We start from the raw sequence: 18810 nt of genomic DNA, 5'->3' as shown, positions 1-18810 counted from the left end.
CACAGTGGGGAGGGGGATCGCATTAGAATAATGCAGGATTAGAATGGGGTTGCTATAGCGACGTATTAGGGCAATACATCTAGGGAGTCCCAGCCCCTTGGTGATATATGACTCTGCTCAGCTGAGGGGAGCAGGGGGAGGGGACCTGTCCCGCTGCTTCCAGGGGACAACAGACACCAAACATTCTCTTCATTCGTGGAAAACATCTGCCTTGGACTCCAAAAATAGGCTTCTCAGAATCCTGTCAAGACTGAGAGACATGCCCTGCCAACCCGACCTCCAAAAACCCCACTTTAGTCCATGCTCAACTCAGCTGCAACTTTCAGTCTTAGCTATACCCTCAGCCCCGGCCTCCATCCCAGCACACACCCCGACCCCAACAGGCTCTGTCCTTTCTGCTTCAGTGCTAAGGACTACTCCCGTACTCTCAATCCGAGTATCCATTGGGATTAATAGGACTACATGTGGGGGAGGGTGGTAGGAGAGGGACGGAGGGGAAGGAGATGGAATTGTCCAAAAATACTCCTTGGTCAAACCACTCAAAGCTGTTAATTTGAGAGACGCCTGAAGACTAAGTCTAAGGGCACACATGCTGTCCCCTTCTCACCCACAGGAGTCCCCAAGCCAGCATTTGGACACCACACCCCCATCTAATCCCAGGTCTGGGAATGTAACTTCCCTCCACATGCTGCTTGGGCCACCAAGAGGGTGTGGCCTAGCCCGAGTGAAAGGAGAATGCACTAAAAATCTTCATGCAATGTTTGAAATGTTATGTGACAGTCAGGCCATGAGTTCCCTTTCAAACTGCTGTATCAAGAAGTCATTTGCAGGGCTGGCCTGGTGGTTCAGGAGGTTGGAGCTCCATACTCCTAACTCCAAAGGCTGCCAGTTCGATTCCCACATGGGCCCGTGGGCTCTCAACCACAAGGTTGCCGGTTCTATTCCTCGAATCCCGCAAGGGGTGGTGGGCTGCGCCCCCTGCAACTAAGATTGAACACGGCACCTTGAGCTGAGCTGCCACTGAGCTCCCAGATGGCTCAGTTGGTTGGAGCGTGTCCTCTCAACCACAAGGTTGCTGGTTCAACTCCCGCAAGGGAGGGTGGGCTGTGCCCCCTGTAACTAACAACAGTAACTGGACCTGGAGCTGAGCTGTGCCCTCCACAACTAAGACTGAAAGGACAACAACTTGAAGCTGAACAGCACCCTCCACAACTATTGAAAGGACAACAACTTGACTTGGAAAAAAGTCCTGGAAGTACACACTGTTCCCCAATAAAGTCCTGTTCCCCTTCCCCAATAAAATCTTGAAAAAAGAAAAAAGAAGTTATTTGCATCAGCTTGCCCCATCTCAGAGGCCCTAACCCTCAATCCCTGGGAAATTTTAGGGAAAGATTCTCTTGAAATAACCCTCTTTGATGTATCACCTTACCATCTTGTTGAGGAAGAGGAAGAAGAACCAATAACCCCCTTTAAAAATCACAGGTGTGCCTACGAGTATATTCCCTGTCTCTCTGTATCTTGACTTGCCCTCTGTGTGTAACATCCATCATGTATGCGTGCATGCACACGTGCCTTGCTTCCTCACTGAATGGTAATTTTTAGTTAATTCAATTGATTACAATAATTACACAACCCAAAAAAAGTCTTCCTTTTTCCTTTTGAAAGTGACACTCTGGCCCTGTGCCAGAAAGGGGGGTGTGGCTCCAGCCCAAGCTGGAAGATGTGACCATAGAAGTCACCCCTTCCCACCGGAGGAGGGCATAGGTGAATAGGACAAGGCAGGGTAGGAGGCATGTCTCTCTACATGCATGTGCACATGTGGCCACTTCTGCCCACGAACACACACAGACATACGTGCACATATACTTTGGCCATACCCTGGTGTTCTCCCCCCGAAGGGAGAAACTAGGTTCATCCTTGACTGGAAAGAACCCATAGAGGGAGTTCCTTCTCTTACTGTCCTTCATCTTCTGGGTGCCTCCTTTCTCACACTCACATATACATGCTTACAAATACACACACAATATACACACACACACACACACACACACACACAGTGAAGCAAAGAGAACGGGAAGAGGAGTAAAGAAGGTAGGTGAAGACAGAGGGTGTGTGCCCAGAGGGCAGTTTCTGGGGTGGGGGTGGCAGGGTGCCCAGGGCACTGAGTGGGCAGGAGAGCTTCATGGCTTCCTCTCTTCCCTAGCCAGCGACCAAAGGTCAGCCCAGGCAGCTCAGCCACGTGTGGTCCATCCACCCCCATCGGGTCATGTGAGACCAAGACCAAAGCTTCATCAACACGCCATTGTCCTCCAGAGCCCAGCCTTATGCTGAAGGGAACAAGCCCCCTCTAGCCCAAAGCTAGTCGGTGTTCCTCCAGAACCTGTGGTCCCTCCTAAGGGGACCCTCTGAGGGGGTCTTTCAGCCCCACCTTGAAGACAAACTGGGTGATGCTCAGTTGGATCCTAAACCTCTCTTGGACTTTCCATCACCTCTGAGAAATGGGAAGGAGTGGCTTTCCACTGCACTGAGAGTGCCTGTGGGAGGAGCAGAGGGAGGAAGGACCCTCTTTCTCATGTCCCCTCTGAGGGGCACGTCGGCCCCCCCATGCCACGCCCTCCTGCCCATTCCCCAAGGGCTCTGGAGGGGAAAGAGAGCAAAGAGGAGAGGGCCGAAGAGTTGCCCTGAAGGTCAGCTTGCACGTCAGCACTGGGATGGGCCCCAGACCCCCTTGCACATTGGCGCCCAGCCTGGACCACAACACAGGCTCCATTGACTCCTGGGCATCTTCTTTCCCAAGATGCATGCAAAGCTGTGGGCTTGTGGTTCCTGCCCACGGGCCCCTGGCCCCACAGGACCCACCCAGGGAAGGAGGCCAGAGCTGGCTGGCTGGATGGTCATGCGTGGACCCAGTTGCCAAGGGGCTGGCAGAAGGGAGGAAGAAGGAAGGGATGGATAGCGCACCTACACCGGAACCTCCTGGATCTGGGAGGAAGGCTGTCATAGCCAACCTCTAGGTCCTGTCCTATCCAGCCTAGGGTGGAGTCAAAGATCTTGGGGACTCATCTAGGGCAAATTCTCTGCCAGTGCCACCTCTACCCATCCCTAATCAATATTTACTCCTTGCAAAAACAGGGGGGACCTCCACCCCCCCGACCCCCCGCCACTGTGACTAAACATGGGGCAAAGCCAGCCTAACCCACCCTCTGTCTCCTACAAGGGAAGTCAGGTGGGGAAAGATGGTTGCGTCTGGGGGAGGAGGATTGGAGAAAAGCCGGGGCTCCAGTAAGGGGAGGGCTGCCCCAGCAGGATGACAGAGAGATGATTAAACCCACGGAGAAGATTGATAAGGGAGCTAAACAGCTGCAGCTCTGCAAGGTGGGCTGGGGACAAATCTCATCTTGTCCTGGCAGCACTCAGAGCACTGGGGGGCTGGGCCAGCTCAGCTGAGCTCATGACCTACACAAGCTCCATTCAGTGAGGGGGGGGCTGCTCCCACCTTCTTCCCCCAAGGCCTCTGACAGTGGCTTCCAGAGCCCAGCCCTCATTCCTGCCACCCCAGATCTCCCTCCCCACCTGACACCCCGCTGCACCTGAGCAGCGTGCCCCTTCTCACCGGTGCCCCGTTCACCCACAACATCTCCGCCACAGCTCTCACTCTCGTTATTATTAGATGTGATTTACAGCGGAAATGCTGAGTCAGACAAACCAAGACTCCCCAGCCAGAGACAGTGGGAGAGGAGAGGAGAGTTCTAGGGAGGTGGCCCTCACTGGGCTGGGTCCTCAGAAGAGAGGGAGGAGATGGGCGCCAGGATGCGTGGGAAGTTCATCTCCCATTTCTCCTGTCTGCTCCAGGCCCAGGAGACTCAGTAGGGTCCCTTGGACATCCAGACCCTTTTTCTGACCCTTACCCAGCTTTTCAGCCGAATCCTGTCATACTCTGATCTTCCTTGGCAAATCTGAGAGAACAGCCCAGAAATCCGGAAGTCTTGAAATCAAGATGGTTCTGCTGGGCTCTTTCCCCATACCAGGGCTCGTAGTGCACAAGGCAGCCTCTGACTCCCAGAGATGGAGAGAGGCAGGAAAAGTGCATTGCTGGGGTCCCGGCCCCCACTCTGCAGGAGAGAACACGGACACTGTGCGTTCATGTGAATGTCCAAAGGCACAAGAATGCCTGGGGAGCACGCACACATTCCTGCTTCCACCTTGCTCAGAACTCGACGGGCAGCTCTGTCTCTGCTCCCTGGGTCTGACTCTCTGGCAGGGAGGAACTGGGCATTATTGCCAAAAATAAACGTTCCCTCTCCCGCTCCCTGGCTCCTGGCTCCCGGCTCCCGCTCATTAGGATGCGTGGCGTTTGGCTGCGGTCCCACACCTTGCAGCTCATTATAAATATGCAGTCGCTGCTGGCGCTACCCCAATCATCTCTGCAATCAGAGCTTTTAATTAGGTTAATTAAATTGTATCAAATCTCGCAGGGACGCAGTTCACTGATGCTGATGAGGCAGCCAAAACAGACCCCAGCTCCTCCGCTAATGAAGGCCGCTGCCTGCCTGCACAGTGAGGGAGCCCAAGCGCATAATAAACGGAGCGTCCTCCGGGAGGAGCTGCTGCCCAGGCCCTGAGCTCCGGGGACCTGGCAGGAGATCTGCTTCGGGCTCACCGGGCTCCTGCTGCCACAGAGACTCCCACCCCGGGGACCATGGGCTTCGCTCAAGAACTAACTGGGGCAGCTTCAGGGGCCCAGGCAGGTGGGCAGTGCTAGGACCCTGAGCATCTGTCACCCCTACATGGTAAACTTAGGTGTGCCCCCAAGATCCGCTGACTCCATCTGGGGTTCCTTATTTCTCCCCTAGAATGGCCCAACAAGGCCAGAACTCCATTCCCTACACACACGCCCACGCACACTCCCACACACACGCCCACACACGCATGCACGCACTCAGGCCTGTCACTACCCCTCTGGATTCTTATTACCCAGGGAGGCCAGGCTGAGGCCAGAAAGCTCACCCAGCCACTGGCGGCCTAGTCTCCATCTGCCATGGAGGCCATCTGCCCCTGTGGGGGGTGGGGGGGTGTTATGATGCTACCAGCCAGTCACAGGAGGGGATGGCACCCCCCACTCCATGTGCCAGATGGACCCCGCATCTTCCCATCTACCACTCCACCTAAAGAGCCCTCTCTGAGGGAGGGACATTTGCCCCCAACCTCCTGGGATCAAATTAGATAGATGCGAGATGGTGGCTTCCTTCCCTGGCCCCCACCCATCCTGAGCTGACTGTCCCAGACCCCTGGCAAGCCATTGCTGGCCACTGGAGACCACAGTTAGAGCACCCTACAAAGGTCCTGCTCTGCCTTTAAGCAGGAAGGCAAGTGCTGCCACCTCCAGAGGGGCTGTCCCCAGTTCGCTATTCAGCCTGGTTCCAACCTCCTCCTCTTAACCCCTTCTGCACGGGTCTCTGTTGCTGAGCAGCTGGGGAGAGAGGACGGGGAAATTTTCAGTGCTCTCAGGACATGTTGTTTCTGCTGTAGAAGCTGGTTTTTTGGTTTGGAAAGGGTTTTTTGTGTGTTTTTTTTCCACCCAGTAATGTGAAAACATGAAACCTGAAACCAACATTCCCCCCCCCCATTTGTCACCTCGGAGCCTTTGGGGTAACTGGGAGAAAGCTGTAAATGAGTCAGGCTGATTCAGAGCAGGGGGGCTGCCCAAGTGCCTCCGGGGCACCACAGTTTCATTAACACTTACGATCTGAGCATGGCCATCAGGTGACAGACGACAGGAGGAAAGGAAAGGGCTTCCTTCCCACCCTCTTCTTCACCCCAAACAGCAGCAGGTCCCCAGATACACTCCTCTTGCCTAGAAATAACAAGGTCCTTGCTCTGCTCTGGGCCAGCCCCAACTACCACCCGCTTAAGCAGGAGGCTCAGGACTGTTCTGCTGCCCCAATTCCAAGCAGCTTGCTACCCTCCCACGAGAGGAGACTCAGCCATTGCCATTGCTAGGGGTCAAGTGAAGCAGGTAAGAGGACAGGGAGCACTAGGTACAATCTGGATCTTCAGTAGGAGACATACAGATTCGACAGCACTTCCCAAAGGTAATGATGATGGATCCAGGAATAAAGAACAGGGAGATGGCTCATAGAGTGTGAAGAAGCAGAAGAGATTTCGTTCCTTTGACCAGAGCAGTTTGGGAAAGAACAAGCAGAAGCATGAACTGGGCAGCCTCCTGAGCCTCCTAACTCCTCAGTGGGGGGCTTGGGAAAGGAAGCTCTGCCTCTTGGAGTTTCATAGCTTCTCTCTGATCCTTCCTGGCACTTTCTGCTGAGACAGACCCATGATGCTGGATGGGAGCCCTGCCAGCAGGGAGGCCCCATAACCTGGCTGGCAAGAGCGAACATACCCTGCGACCCCAGGAGGCAGCTGCACAAGCCCAAGAAACTTGCCAGCTCAGCCCCAAGATGGTATTCAGGTCCCCCCACCCCAGTTCCTCCACTCACCTGGGGCTTTGGGCCAGGACTCCCACCCAAGCTGTGGCCCGCCCTTCCCCAACACCCTGGGCGCAGGCTCTGTGAACTGACGTGCTGGGAGAGCTTAGGAGGAAGGGAGGCCAGCACCATACACCCACTTGCCTCACGCTCAAGTCCCAACAGGCCCTGGCCTCACCGGCCTCCACAGGTAGGCAGAGCAAGTCTGTGTCTGCTGGCTGCCTTCCCTGCCAGAGGGCGTGAAGCTCTAATTGCTCACAGCCTCACAGCCAGCTATAAACAAACACTCGGCACTGCACACGGGGAGACCCTGACCAAGTCTAGGACAACCTGGGCCTCCAAGACGTTTTCTCCATGGTCCTCACTAGAAATGGGCAAATCCTTTCCTGCCCGGTCCTTGTCTTGGGGCGACACTAACCTCTCGCTGGAGGAACAGAGGCGGGAGAAAATCTTTTCTAATGAGAGTTCCCCGCATAGCATTAAATCCAATAATCAAACACATACTGAGCACCCACAGAATACAGGATGCTTCAGACAGGTGGGAAGTGGGTGGACAGCAGCATCTGAAAACCAACCCCAGCGAAGGGGCAGCAGCTCCACCTACTGGGCCTTTTCCACCCTGTAGCCAGGAGTCAGTTCTCAAGTCAGAAAAAGGTTTTATTCACGAATAAAGCCAGGGTTTGACACTCTCCTGCTTCGGTCAGTTGTGGCAATGGGCCAAGACTGGGCCGGGCTCGTTGGTTCTCCGCTGTGGAGACTGGGGGCAGGGGTGAGGGGGAGGGTTCCATGTCGCCCAGGTAGCTGCTGCTTTGGAGACTAGGTTCCTACAAGAGGCCAGAACCACAGACATCCTCACAGAAATGCTCTCCACCTCTGCAGGCTGCCCACATTCCCCTTGGCACAACCGGGAAAGGAGGCTACCGAGAGCCCAACCCACCCCCTGGGCCGGGAGGGCTGCACCCTAAGGCACCAATACTGTCTCCCCAAGCCACGAGTCAGGAGTCTGAGGGCCCACTGAACACGGGAGCATCAAGGCCCTGGCCTATTTGCAGGACAGCAGGCTCCACGAAGCTTGAATCTGTCAGGTTAACCACAAAGGGCAGCCAATCTCTCCCCTTGGACTCCTCGGACTTCAGAAACAGACCTCAGTGTGACAGAAATTCCAGGCCCAATGGTCTGATTACTTCCAGCCTGGCACTTACGTTCGTCCTGGAGGTTGGACTTTCCTGCTCCTTCTGGCCTGTGCACATGCCTCAGGCCTCCACTGTGTACCTAGGTATCACGTGAGGACTCGTCGGTCGGAGTGTAACGTCTTATGTGAACCCCTGGTGGTGTGTCTGTGTACCAGATATGTAGATGTACACGCCCCTGGGTTTAGGAGGCCTGAGTAGTAGTATGTGTGTGCCTTGTGCATCTATTAATGTGAGGGCCTATGGAGTGTAACTTTTTGTGGGCATGTACTTAAGGAGAAGGCATTCTTAACTTCCTACCTTCCTAGCCAGCAGGGGCAAGGGACAGCCAGAGCAGTGGTCAAACTGTTTCTCCCCAGGACCGGTGCTGATTGGTCTGCTCATTCCTCTGTCCAACACCCATGTGGTAAGCTCCTCCCCTGGCGAGACTGTCCCCAGATTCCTATGTCACAAGACTATCAACATTTATTTAGCACTTCCCCAGAAGGGAGTTCACACACAGAGTGGGAAGCCCTTCCCGAAGGCAAAAGCTGCTAGCTTGTATTCCCCTACCCCTTTTTCCTGTTTTCCAGGGCCGCCAGATCTGAATCCCATTGGGTACACCATGAGAAAACAGGCTTTCATTTTAGGTTTTGTACAGGAACCTAGCAGTAAGGGGAACTTAAGTTTTAACATTTTTTTTATCTTTAAATCCACGCACAGCTGTTTCCCCTCCAGGGGACAAGGTGGAAGCAAGCCTCCCAGAACCCTGCTCCTCCCACATTTGATCTGAGCATGCTCAGTCCTGTCCTAACGGCTGTGAACTATCATCCCTGTACGGGCAGGGAAAGGAAGGGTGAGACTCTGGGAAGAGAAGCAAGCTGCTGCACACACCCTGGGGTCCATAGCTCCAGGGTGAAGAAGGTCTGTCCCAAGCCATTTATAGCTTTGGATTCATGAGTTGGCCAGGAACGCAAAGGGCAAAAACACAGCCAGGTCTGTTCTGATTTGAGCTTCTGATATCAATAAAGAGGTGCCCCTGTGAGTCCCTAATTCCAAGGGTTTCTATCTACAGCTTTACAAGGTTAAGAGGAAAAAATCCTCCTTGGCTAACTTATGAAGCCACCTGAATATCCAGTGAATATAGAATGAATGAGGGTAAAATCAGCCTATCCACTGGATAAAACGTTATGCTAACATTAAAATAATATTTCTTTTAATTTATACATGGCTTTTTAAAAATGTAGTGATGTAACAAAATGGAAAAGAGCTAATGATTTAAGTGAAAAAACTAAGACATAAAATTGTTTACTATAAATACAATTACAAAACACGAAAACATACACAAAATCCGATGCATACCTTTACAGAATGGAGGAAATAAACCAGAATGCTCACAGTACTCTTCACCAACACTGTCCCAGCTCCCAGCAATAACTATTTATTGTTCTTAAACAAGCATTGGGATCAGGGATGAATTTATTTATTTTCCAAATTTTCTGTAATGAGACTATGTAACTTTCATAATGAAAAAAATGTAAGTATATAAAAATAAGACTGACTTCACAACCCAAAACAGTAAGATGGGGGAAGGGGCTTTAATGTTGTTCATATCAAACGTCAGATCTACAATAAACTATGGTTACAAACAAGAGAACCATGTCGTTTAGACCAATGGAATTTGAAATTACTGGGGGGAAAAAATAATTCTTTTCCATGTGGAATGACAAAGCTTATCTATAACACTTCAACGTTTTCGACGACTCTGAAATCTATAAATAGCTGGGGAGTTCACTGTTTCTTTCTTCACCTTCACCTTCCGAGTTTTATCCTATAAGAGTAAAAAGATTACCAGTAAATAGTAGGAGAGGGTTTTATAAAATAGGAAAGTTCATAAACTACCTATAGAAAGCCCCAATTCAGTCCTTCTCAAAGTGCAGGAGAGACAAAGCCCTACAGCCCTGAGGAATTTCCAGATGCAACAAACCAACTTCTCCCCTGCGCATCTACAATGATACTAGTGAGAAGAGGTTCTTGGAAAAACTGAGAAGAAAGGTACTCGAATCATTTTCTTTGGTAGGGCTTATTCTCTCCCAGAACCCTAGTTGAGAAAGCAGAACTGAATGATCTGCAAAGCTGAAGATTTGACATTTAGAGGAATCATAATATGAAAGGGGCATCTTACATCCTTTAGCTCTGTTATTTAACTACACAATGTTGCCTATTTTTAAACACCGATGAGTGACATGCACTGTTTTGTTAAACTGTTTAAATGTTAAAGATAGCTACTCATAAGCTATAAAGTTCACATGCTACCTGATCCCACCCTTTGCTGTTCCAAAGCACGGACTAATAAGGCTCTTATTACCTTCTTAATCAAGGCACATTTCAACACTGTCAGAATAACAGACACTGGCTCAAACCACTGCCCCTGAGGAGCAGACATTTTCACTGGGGTAGATTTACACACAGCTGAAATCCAGTCTCGGTTAAGACCTTTACAAGGGGGGAAAGAAATGAAAGCCTAAGGCTCTCTCTCCTCACCAGAAGATCTTTGCGTGTTTGAATTTTCTGTGCAATAACGAACAATTTCTTCTCACGTTCAATCCGCTGTATCAGGACGTTATACTGCTTTTGCCTTTCTTTAGCTATCCGCTGCAGAAGAAACACATTTTCAATAAAACACTTAGGATAAAAAATGAATAAGAAACTGTTTCTTAAACCCAGTTTATCAACTCCTTCCTTACTCCAGAATTGACATAACGAGATACTATACAGCTGTCCATTTTGGGAACACCACAATCTGGAGCTGAACGGAAGCCTGGAGACTTGCCCAGGGACACACGGTGCACCGGGAGCAGAGTCAGGACTGTCCTGAGTCACGTGGGTCTCAGGAATCTTTCCACTACTACACTAAGCTGCTCCAACCCCGCGTGAGCGTCCGGTTACCTAAGGTGATGCCGAAATGGACTAGTACTGGAAACCCTGCACAAAAGGGCGCCAGGCAGTATGCAGTGTCTGAGGACCGCAGATCTCAGAGAGCAGGACTTTTTCAGCAGAGGCTGACCTGAGAACTCTCACTGCTGATGACTCCTCAAATAAGACCAGTGGCCCTTAAATTTGGGCGAATTGTAAACCTCTGAGAAACTGACAAAAGCTCTGGATTCTTTCTTAAAATAAATGTACATGTGTCTGTACAAATTTATAGGGCTTATTCTCTCATGGAACCCCAGTTGAGATAGGCAGAACTAAATGATCTAAATTTGTACACATATATATACCTATTTACTCACAATTTCAGTGGGGGAAGAAAGCATGCATAGACTTCCTAAAGCCCATTTGTGGATTGCCCACTCCCTCCAGGTTAGACTGAAAATTCCTTTGCGATCCACCCACCAGTGGTCACTTAATAAAAATGATTTTGCGCTAAACAAAACAATCGAAAAAAGTAACACTGCTAGACAAAAATGACAAAAGCCAAACCTTCCCAACTTCTCAAAAGGTATGTTGGTGAATTATTCTACACAGGCATTCAGAACACTCATCTCTTTAGGGACTACCACAATACTTGAAAAGTGTCAGTGACACAGCAAACTGAAAAAAGCAAGTAATTGACAAACAGGGTTATCACGTGAACACTAGTCAGCCGGCTCCTCAAATAGAAGTGTTATCTACATACAGCGGAATATTACTGGGCCTCAGACTTAAACAATTCCCTGATTCTAGCATAGTCTCACAGCAGTGGTTTCAGACAGCTTTTGTTTTCACTTTATTGCACAGACTGTCAAATTTATGGGATTACCCAATATAGTCAAACTAATTAGGGGTATTTATATAACTAAAGCAAGTTTAGCTGCCTCTGAGTGAGAGAAACTGCTGTGAAATTAAACATTGGAAGCAAAGCTGATGTAGTGTAAATGATTCAAATCAAAACAGAACAGCTGTCTGACTGAAACACATTGACAGCATTTTTTAAAATGAATCAGTCAGAAGTGAGAGTTCAACTCCAGAAGGCTTTGAGAAAAAGCATGTCTTCTACACAAATCCAGTTACAGTGATGGAAAACACAGGAAGTCAATACAAAATTTTGGTTACAAATGCATAATGCAAAAGAATTTTTGATGTGTATTTGCTGCTAAAGTTTCAATATCAAAGTATACCAAATCCTTTATCTTCAGTGCCCTCCTTTTTCTGCACTGTAAAATTGCTGGCATCAGTTACAAGCATTAAAAGCACAAAGCCCAGGGTCAAATGCAGATCAAAAGGCCAAAACCCAAGCTGCTGACCACTATGCGACCCATCCACGAATCTTAGAAACCAAGGACTGCTCCTTCACTCCCACCCCTATCATCAAACCCTCCTACTTTTCTAAGGGAACTTGATGAGTTTTCCACAAATTATTATACTAAATGCAGTGGCAAAAAAAAAAAAAAAAAAACACGGAATCTAGATTCTCCTAAACTCAGACCTAAAGAAAAACGGAGAAAATTACCTTAAGTCGAGTCTGATGGGTAACTCCTTTCACCTTCTCCTTCTGCAAGGTCTCTAGCGTGGGTCTATTAAAGACTCTGTCCACTAGTTCTGGGGCTGTTCGCAGGTGAGTTGCAATATCAAACTGTTCAACTAAAAGTCAAGACAATCCTTTAGGCACTGTCTCTTAACACCCAACAACACAGACGAATATGCTAGACTGTCCCAGGAACCTTCAAACATTTCATACCTTCCTTTTTAGTGTCGAAAAAGAACACATGCTTATTCTGTTGCTTCCCCTGGAAATCCAGCAGATGGAGCTCTGATTTTAGTCTTTCAATTTTCTAGAACACAAAATATGGTCTCATTTTATATTGGGTTCTTCTAGGGTATCAGAAATGAATTTGCAAAAGTTTAAACCATTTCACATCATTATCACCAGCGAGCAAAGAATTTGGTTCATTCTTTTAAAGGAAAGGACCACTAAAATTTATCAAGCACCAACCACATGACAGGGACTGGCCTGGCATTCCCCAAAACTCATTTAATCCTTACAACTGTCTTGTAAGATAGAAATGAGGAAAAGAGCTTCAGAGAGGTTAATTTGTCCATAATCTTGGGGCTAATAAATGGCAGAGCAAGAATTCAAACTTAAGTCTGTCTCATTTTAAAAACGGAACTCTTTCCACTCCACTGTGCTTCTCAGTCATTTTTCACAATTAAGTACATTTCAAGATCGCAAACCCTAGGGGCAGCCAGAAGGTTCAGTTGGTTAGAGCGTGAGCTCTGAACAGCAGGGTTGCCAGTTTGATCCCCACATGGGCCAGTGAGCTGCGCCCTCCACACCTAGACTGAAGACAACGAGCTGCCGCTGAGCTTCCAGAAGGGCAGCCAGGATGGCTCAGTTGGTTAGAGCGCGAGTTCTCAACAACAAGGTTGCCAGTTCAGTTCCCGCAATGGCAACTGGACTTGGAGCTGAGCTGTGCCCTCCACAACTAGATTGAAGGACAATGACTTGGAGCTGATGGACCCTGGAGCAACACACTGTTCCCCAATATTCCCCAATAAAAAGTTTAAAAAGAAAAATTGCAAACACCAGAAGAAATCAACTTTTAAATTTAGATTGATGGATTTATATGTATCTTCTTAAGCCATAAAAATATTCAGAACAGTTTCAGTTGTTACCTTAGCTTCTGCAACCCTTTTCATTTCTATATATTTGACATCCTGAGTTCTCATCAGTTTCAGCTGTTCTGGAGTTACTTCTTCCTTCGTCTCCTTAATAACATGAACTCCATCCTAAAATCCAAATTTAAAAGACACATTTCTTATTAAATTAAAACCATTACTAAGTGTTGGCATAATTCATCGTTGGAACAAAGATAACCAAAAGCCATCTGCAATTCAATGCACTACGCCCCAAGGTGTATGGTCAATTTAGATGGCCTCCAGTCATCCACTCTGAGAACAGCTTTAGGCATAAGACAATTCAGAGTCAGGGGCAAAAACATGTGCTGCTCCTGATGGGACAGTTTTGCCTTGGATACTGACCAAGAGCACCTGGACCAACTGGAAAAGGGCTAAGTAAAGGCCAAGATTCTTTCTCTCCATCTCCGCCCCCATCCTTATTTTCTTTATTGAGTTGGAGCTCAAAACACCAAATGATCCATTAGGCACCCACCTGGAGTTTAACCCGAGTCATTTTATAATAGAATTCATCTGGATTTTTTTCAAGAGCCTTCTTCCGGAGAGCTCTGAGGTATTCTTGCTTTTTCCGGTAGTCACTAAAAGTAGGTTAAACAATCCCACAATGAGCAAACTTTTCTAGCATCTAACGTTCACAGAAAATGAAACTCAAAAAAGCCAAAGCAATAACTACATTTGATCCACACTCCACTGTCACTGATACTGAGCTCCTATCTCTGTAGGTCCTCTCCTGTCCCAATCCTACCTGAAATTAACTGTCCCCATCTCACATACATTTTTAGTATCATTTATATCATTACAGGGAGGGACCAAAGCACAAATTAAAACTCCTTAGACAGGATTCTGATGCAAGCCTGGGCACCAAGTGACCAAATAATATTAAGAAACTACACAGTGCAGTACAGCACAGTGACTAGAATCGGGGACTCTGAAGCCAGACTGTCTGGATTCAACTTTGTCTCCACCACTTCTTGGTAGAGTAATCCTGGATAAGTCAGTTAACCATTCTATATATATCCCAATTTAACCTGTAAAATGGGTATGATAATAATAGTATCCTAGAAGGCTGTTGGGAGGAATAAATGAGTGTAAAAATTGTAACTGTCCTAGAACACTGCTTGGCCCAACAGTAGCACTCAGTTATTACTATTAGCCTTAAAAACTCTGGGACCCAGAGCAACCAAACACCTCGCCCACCATCTGTACCAAGAGCATAAAAACGACCTCAGCTGACATGCATGGCTAACAAATAATTATAAAGTATTTTGCAATAAAGTGCTAAAGGAGAAGAATGGGCATAATTGTTTTATAAAATGTTTTCAGAGTTCATTATCACCCACGCTCAGTCTCATGAATCCATCCTTCACATCTCTTCATTCCACACCACACACATGGTGATGTAAGAGACTCAACAACTAGAATTTTAGATCATATCTTGCACTTCAAGAAAGGGGAGAGAAAAAGGACTCAGCTTTTGGCTCAAACACCAAGGCAGGGGCAAATCAAAGCCACTATGAGAAAATGATCTGGAGCAACACAACAAAAAAAAAATCACAATGCAACTACAGTTACATAAATAATGCTCTGCCTAAACAAAGAGACAAGGTTAGGGTCACAGACAAGCATCTGACAGGCTGCCAGAGCTTTGGTCATTTTATCAATGGCAGGAAATTATCCCCTGTTGGACACTCAAGCAATTCAACTGCAGTGTGGGGAGGTTATAAGCTTTCTTGGCAGCACGTCTACAAGAAAGACTGAACTCACTTTGCACGAAGTTTGTAATCTTTCTTTTTCTCCAGCAGACCCAGATGTTTTCGAAAGCTGGGCTAGAAGACAAAAGAAAAAAAAAGTATTAAGTTTCTTCAGCAAACACATACCCAAATCAACATGACACCTGATGGCAACAAGCAAGTCTCTGGAGTGCTCGGTAAATCCATGTCCTTGGAGCCAACTCACTACCCTGTTCCCTCCCGTCCCCTGACTGGGCTCTGCCCAAGGATGAGAGGGATGGTGCCAGAGAGGTCACAAGCACTGCCATAGTAGGTTGCGTGGCCTATTAAGGACAGAGAGAGGCAACAATGACTCGGCACTAAGCAAGCAGTTGCCAGTTGTACTAAAATTACTACCAACTTAATCCAAGGTTTTATAAAATACTATGAAGGGAAAACATAGTAACAGGGAGGCAACTGCGGTAAAGGAGCTAAATTTAGAGTCTGGAGAATTGGATTCAAATCCAAGCTTTACCTCTTAACAATGTGTGACCTTGGGCAAGTCACTTAACTTCTCTGAGCTGCTGTTTCCTAACTATAAAATGAGAATAACAGTACCTACTTCTCGTGGCTATTGTGAGGATTAAATGAGCCTCTGTAAGTGGTAGTGCCTGCACATGGCCTGGCACATAGCAGGTGCCCAGCACATGTTTACTGTTATTATTGTACCTTTGGTACAAAAGTATGGAGAACACCAAGTATGACAGAAAATACTTTCTCTGAAACAACTTGGACAGCACGGAAGGTGCAAGGATTACGGTTTGGTATTATCTTTCCACAAGCTACCATTTGTTGAGCACTTAATATATGTCAGGGTCTGTGCTAAATGATTTTGCCTACATCATCATAACAGGTCACATTTATTAAGCTCTTACTCTATTACAAAGCAATCTGATAAATTCATTACATACAATCTCATTTAATTCCCCACAACAATCATGGAAAGTAGGTTAAAGCGGACAAAGAAATGGTTATCACCATCTTCCAAAGGGGAACATGGTTTAGAGAATAACCTGCCCAAGAACACAGAACTAGTAAATGGCAAAGCTAGAACTAGAACCTATTCTATCTGGGACCACAGTCTGTGCTCTTCCCCACTCCACTAGACTGCATCCTTTTTTGCTCTGAATAATCTCGACTTTTGAGGAAGTACATACACTTCTCTACTGTTTAGACTTGTAAAAGAATTTGGATAATTTGGGTGGGATTTTTAATTTAACAGTCACCTTTCTCATCTTTTATCCTTGCAGTGACACAATAAGTAAGTCAATATTTAAAATAACACCCAAAAATCTCTCCTGGTAATTTTTAATTACAGCACACAAAGGGAGGTTGACAGAGAGTGGAGAAAGAAAACTCAAGGGTCAAAAAAGCAACACCAGGAGGCAGAAATCCTGAAAGCGATCATGACCACTTGAATGTTCACTGGCTTTATAGCAATAAACGTGGCGTGGCATCTGAAATAGTTCACACATCATTACACATCCCCCTTCCATACCAAATATCTTCGCTAGTTCCCCATTGTCCCAGTGAAGGACCTATAGGATCCAAGTCCAAACTTGACCCAAATTGGGAGTGCTTTGTCAATGTGTTTATCCACCTTTCCAGTACGGCCTTCTCCTCACCTCTCCCAAAAGATCCTCTATTCCTTTTCAGACATCGCTATGTCATGCTCACAGCCAGCCTCGAAAGCCCTCTGTCTTCTGTGCTAATCCAACCACTTACAACTGTGACTTTGGATACACTACTCACTGTCTTTAAGCATCAGACTGCTCCTTTATAAAATTAGGATAACACCCACCTCCGAGGAATGCTGTAGGATTATATGAAACAATCCTCGTACAGCCTCTCGGGCTGTACTTAGCATACAGTCAGTGCTCAAACAGTGACAGCTATTACCATTGCCTTCCAAGTCCAACAGCTGCACCATGTCTTCGGTCATCTCTACGCTTCCCACTCCAATTCCTCACTTGGCATTTTTTATGTGCCACCTCTGGTGAAGTTGCCTCTTTATTCAGCTTTTAGTAGCCCGATTTCAAAACACTTGGTCTGATTTCCTGGCTTTGCCGCCTGCCAGCGCAAGTCTTTGGGCAAATGACTTAACTTATCTGAACCTTAGTTTCCCCGTCAGCAAATGTGAGAAAATAACAGCTACTTCCACACCCTGGTGAGAGTTAAATGAGATGATGAGAGGAAAGCATTTTGCACTTTGGCTCTGGCACACAGTACACACTTCTAGACATCATTCCTTTCAGACAGGTCCACACGTAGGTGCAAATACGGTGGCAAACGACACCACTGCTCCCAGCACACCACAGAGCACATAGCAAGTGAACAATAAATGTCCGGTAAATGCTATCAGGCAGGAAGACTGAACTGTGGTGAAGAGGCATCAGTCGGCGACACAACTTTAGACACATCCTTCTTCCTCTCTTCTGCATCTATAAAATGAAGCTGGACCAGATAGCTCCAAGGGCCTTTCCGGATCGGATAATATGTGATTCCCGAGAGCTGTGAGGGGTAGACATATTGATTCTACATACTTGAAACCAATTTCTATCCAACCTCCCCACACAGCTACATCTTCCACAGGCCTGTTTATCCTGCCTGATTGTGGCATTTGTGGGTGGGCAAGTCAGTTTAGGTCTCTGGACCTCACTTCCCTCACTTGTGTAATGGGGATGGAAAACACCAACATTACAGGGTGAGACATAAACAAAACGCTTATGTGGCAGGTCTTCATGCACCACAAAGCCCACAATACCGTATGTTTTTCAATTCTAGTTGAAATTCAATACAATTTTATGCTAGTTTCAGGGGTACAGTGTAGTAGACATTTATATAATTTATGAAGTGGTCCCCAATACCATATTAATAACACCAATCTCTTGGGTCACAACCCCCATACAGGGCTGAGCACCTTTAGATGTGGCTGCCAGTTCCAGCTGCGGCTCTTACTAGCTATGTGAGCTTTGACGTCAACTTCAGAGATCAAGCACTTTACACACAGCATCTCACTTAATTACCTCACTGAAACCTTGAGGGAAGCTTTGATTATCCCCAAGAAAAGGGGAGCAGCCCGTGCCCTTCCCAGAGAGGACCACAACCCTCCTTCTCCCCGAGTCCCCAGGCCCCGCCCAGCCACGCCGGCGTCGTTAGCACATATTTGCATTTATTTACACGCAGCATCTACGTACAGAAGAGACCAGGACCCACCCACAGAGGGGGGGCTGGGGCCAGAGAAGCACATGGGGGCCACAGGCCAGAGCTCGTGGACTTTGTGCGGTCCTACCTGGCTTCGCTCTCGGTGTTCCCGCTGTCGGGACTTGGCAGCTTTCCGAAAAGCCGCCGCCATGTCTGCTCACGCCTGGGAAAGCTCAGTAGGCAACGCCGGTTCCGCACCACCTCAGCCGCCGCGTCCGCTGACCCTACCGGAAACAGGCCAAGCCACCAGCGGCTTAGAACCGCCCACTTCCTCTCCGCAGGCTATGCGGCGCCTGCTTTTCCGGAAATATGTCATCTAGCAAAGGCGTCCGCTACTGGCTGCTTCTGGGAAGTGTAGTTCCCCAAGTCTAATCTCGTGACTGCAAGAGCCAGTTCTGATTCGCCAGCTTGTCCACGTGTACCGAGATCTCGCCTTCGCGCTCGGCTCCGCGTTGGCACCTGGGAACACGTGGCTGGCACTGCCGTAGGCCGAGCTGGGCGTGGAGTGTG

The 18810-nt window shown here is 47.9% G+C and overlaps 1 protein-coding gene across 1 annotated transcript; it reads right to left on the bottom strand.

The window, feature by feature from the left end:
• Positions 1 to 9225: 9225 nt before the first annotated feature.
• UTP11 (UTP11 small subunit processome component) lies at positions 9226 to 18563 on the bottom strand. The gene is made up of 8 exons (XM_033115194.1): positions 18389 to 18563; positions 15092 to 15153; positions 13803 to 13905; positions 13307 to 13420; positions 12372 to 12465; positions 12144 to 12274; positions 10196 to 10306; positions 9226 to 9482 (listed from the first exon to the last, which is right to left on the bottom strand). The coding sequence occupies exons 1-8, from the start codon at positions 18449 to 18451 to the stop codon at positions 9399 to 9401; spliced, it is 762 nt and encodes a 253-aa protein (XP_032971085.1). The 5' UTR covers positions 18452 to 18563; the 3' UTR covers positions 9226 to 9398.
• Positions 18564 to 18810: the final 247 nt, after the last annotated feature.

The sequence above is a fragment of the Rhinolophus ferrumequinum genome, chromosome 9 (assembly GCF_004115265.2).
Source record: "Rhinolophus ferrumequinum isolate MPI-CBG mRhiFer1 chromosome 9, mRhiFer1_v1.p, whole genome shotgun sequence".
NCBI lineage: Eukaryota > Metazoa > Chordata > Mammalia > Chiroptera > Rhinolophidae > Rhinolophus > Rhinolophus ferrumequinum.
Note: the sequence above shows the minus strand (reverse complement) of the source record. Positions and strands in the feature narration are given on the sequence as shown.

Excerpts from the sequence above, each read along its gene's own strand:
- UTP11 (XM_033115194.1), bottom strand. The coding sequence starts at position 18,451 with ATGGCGGCGGCTTTTCGGAAAGCTGCCAAGTCCCGACAGCGGGAACAC. Across the intron at positions 12,466-13,306 it reads AAAGGGTTGCAGAAGCTAAG|AAAATTGAAAGACTAAAATC; the intron begins GTAACAACTGAA and ends TTTGTGTTCTAG. Across the intron at positions 12,275-12,371 it reads TTTCGACACTAAAAAGGAAG|TTGAACAGTTTGATATTGCA; the intron begins GTATGAAATGTT and ends CTTGACTTTTAG.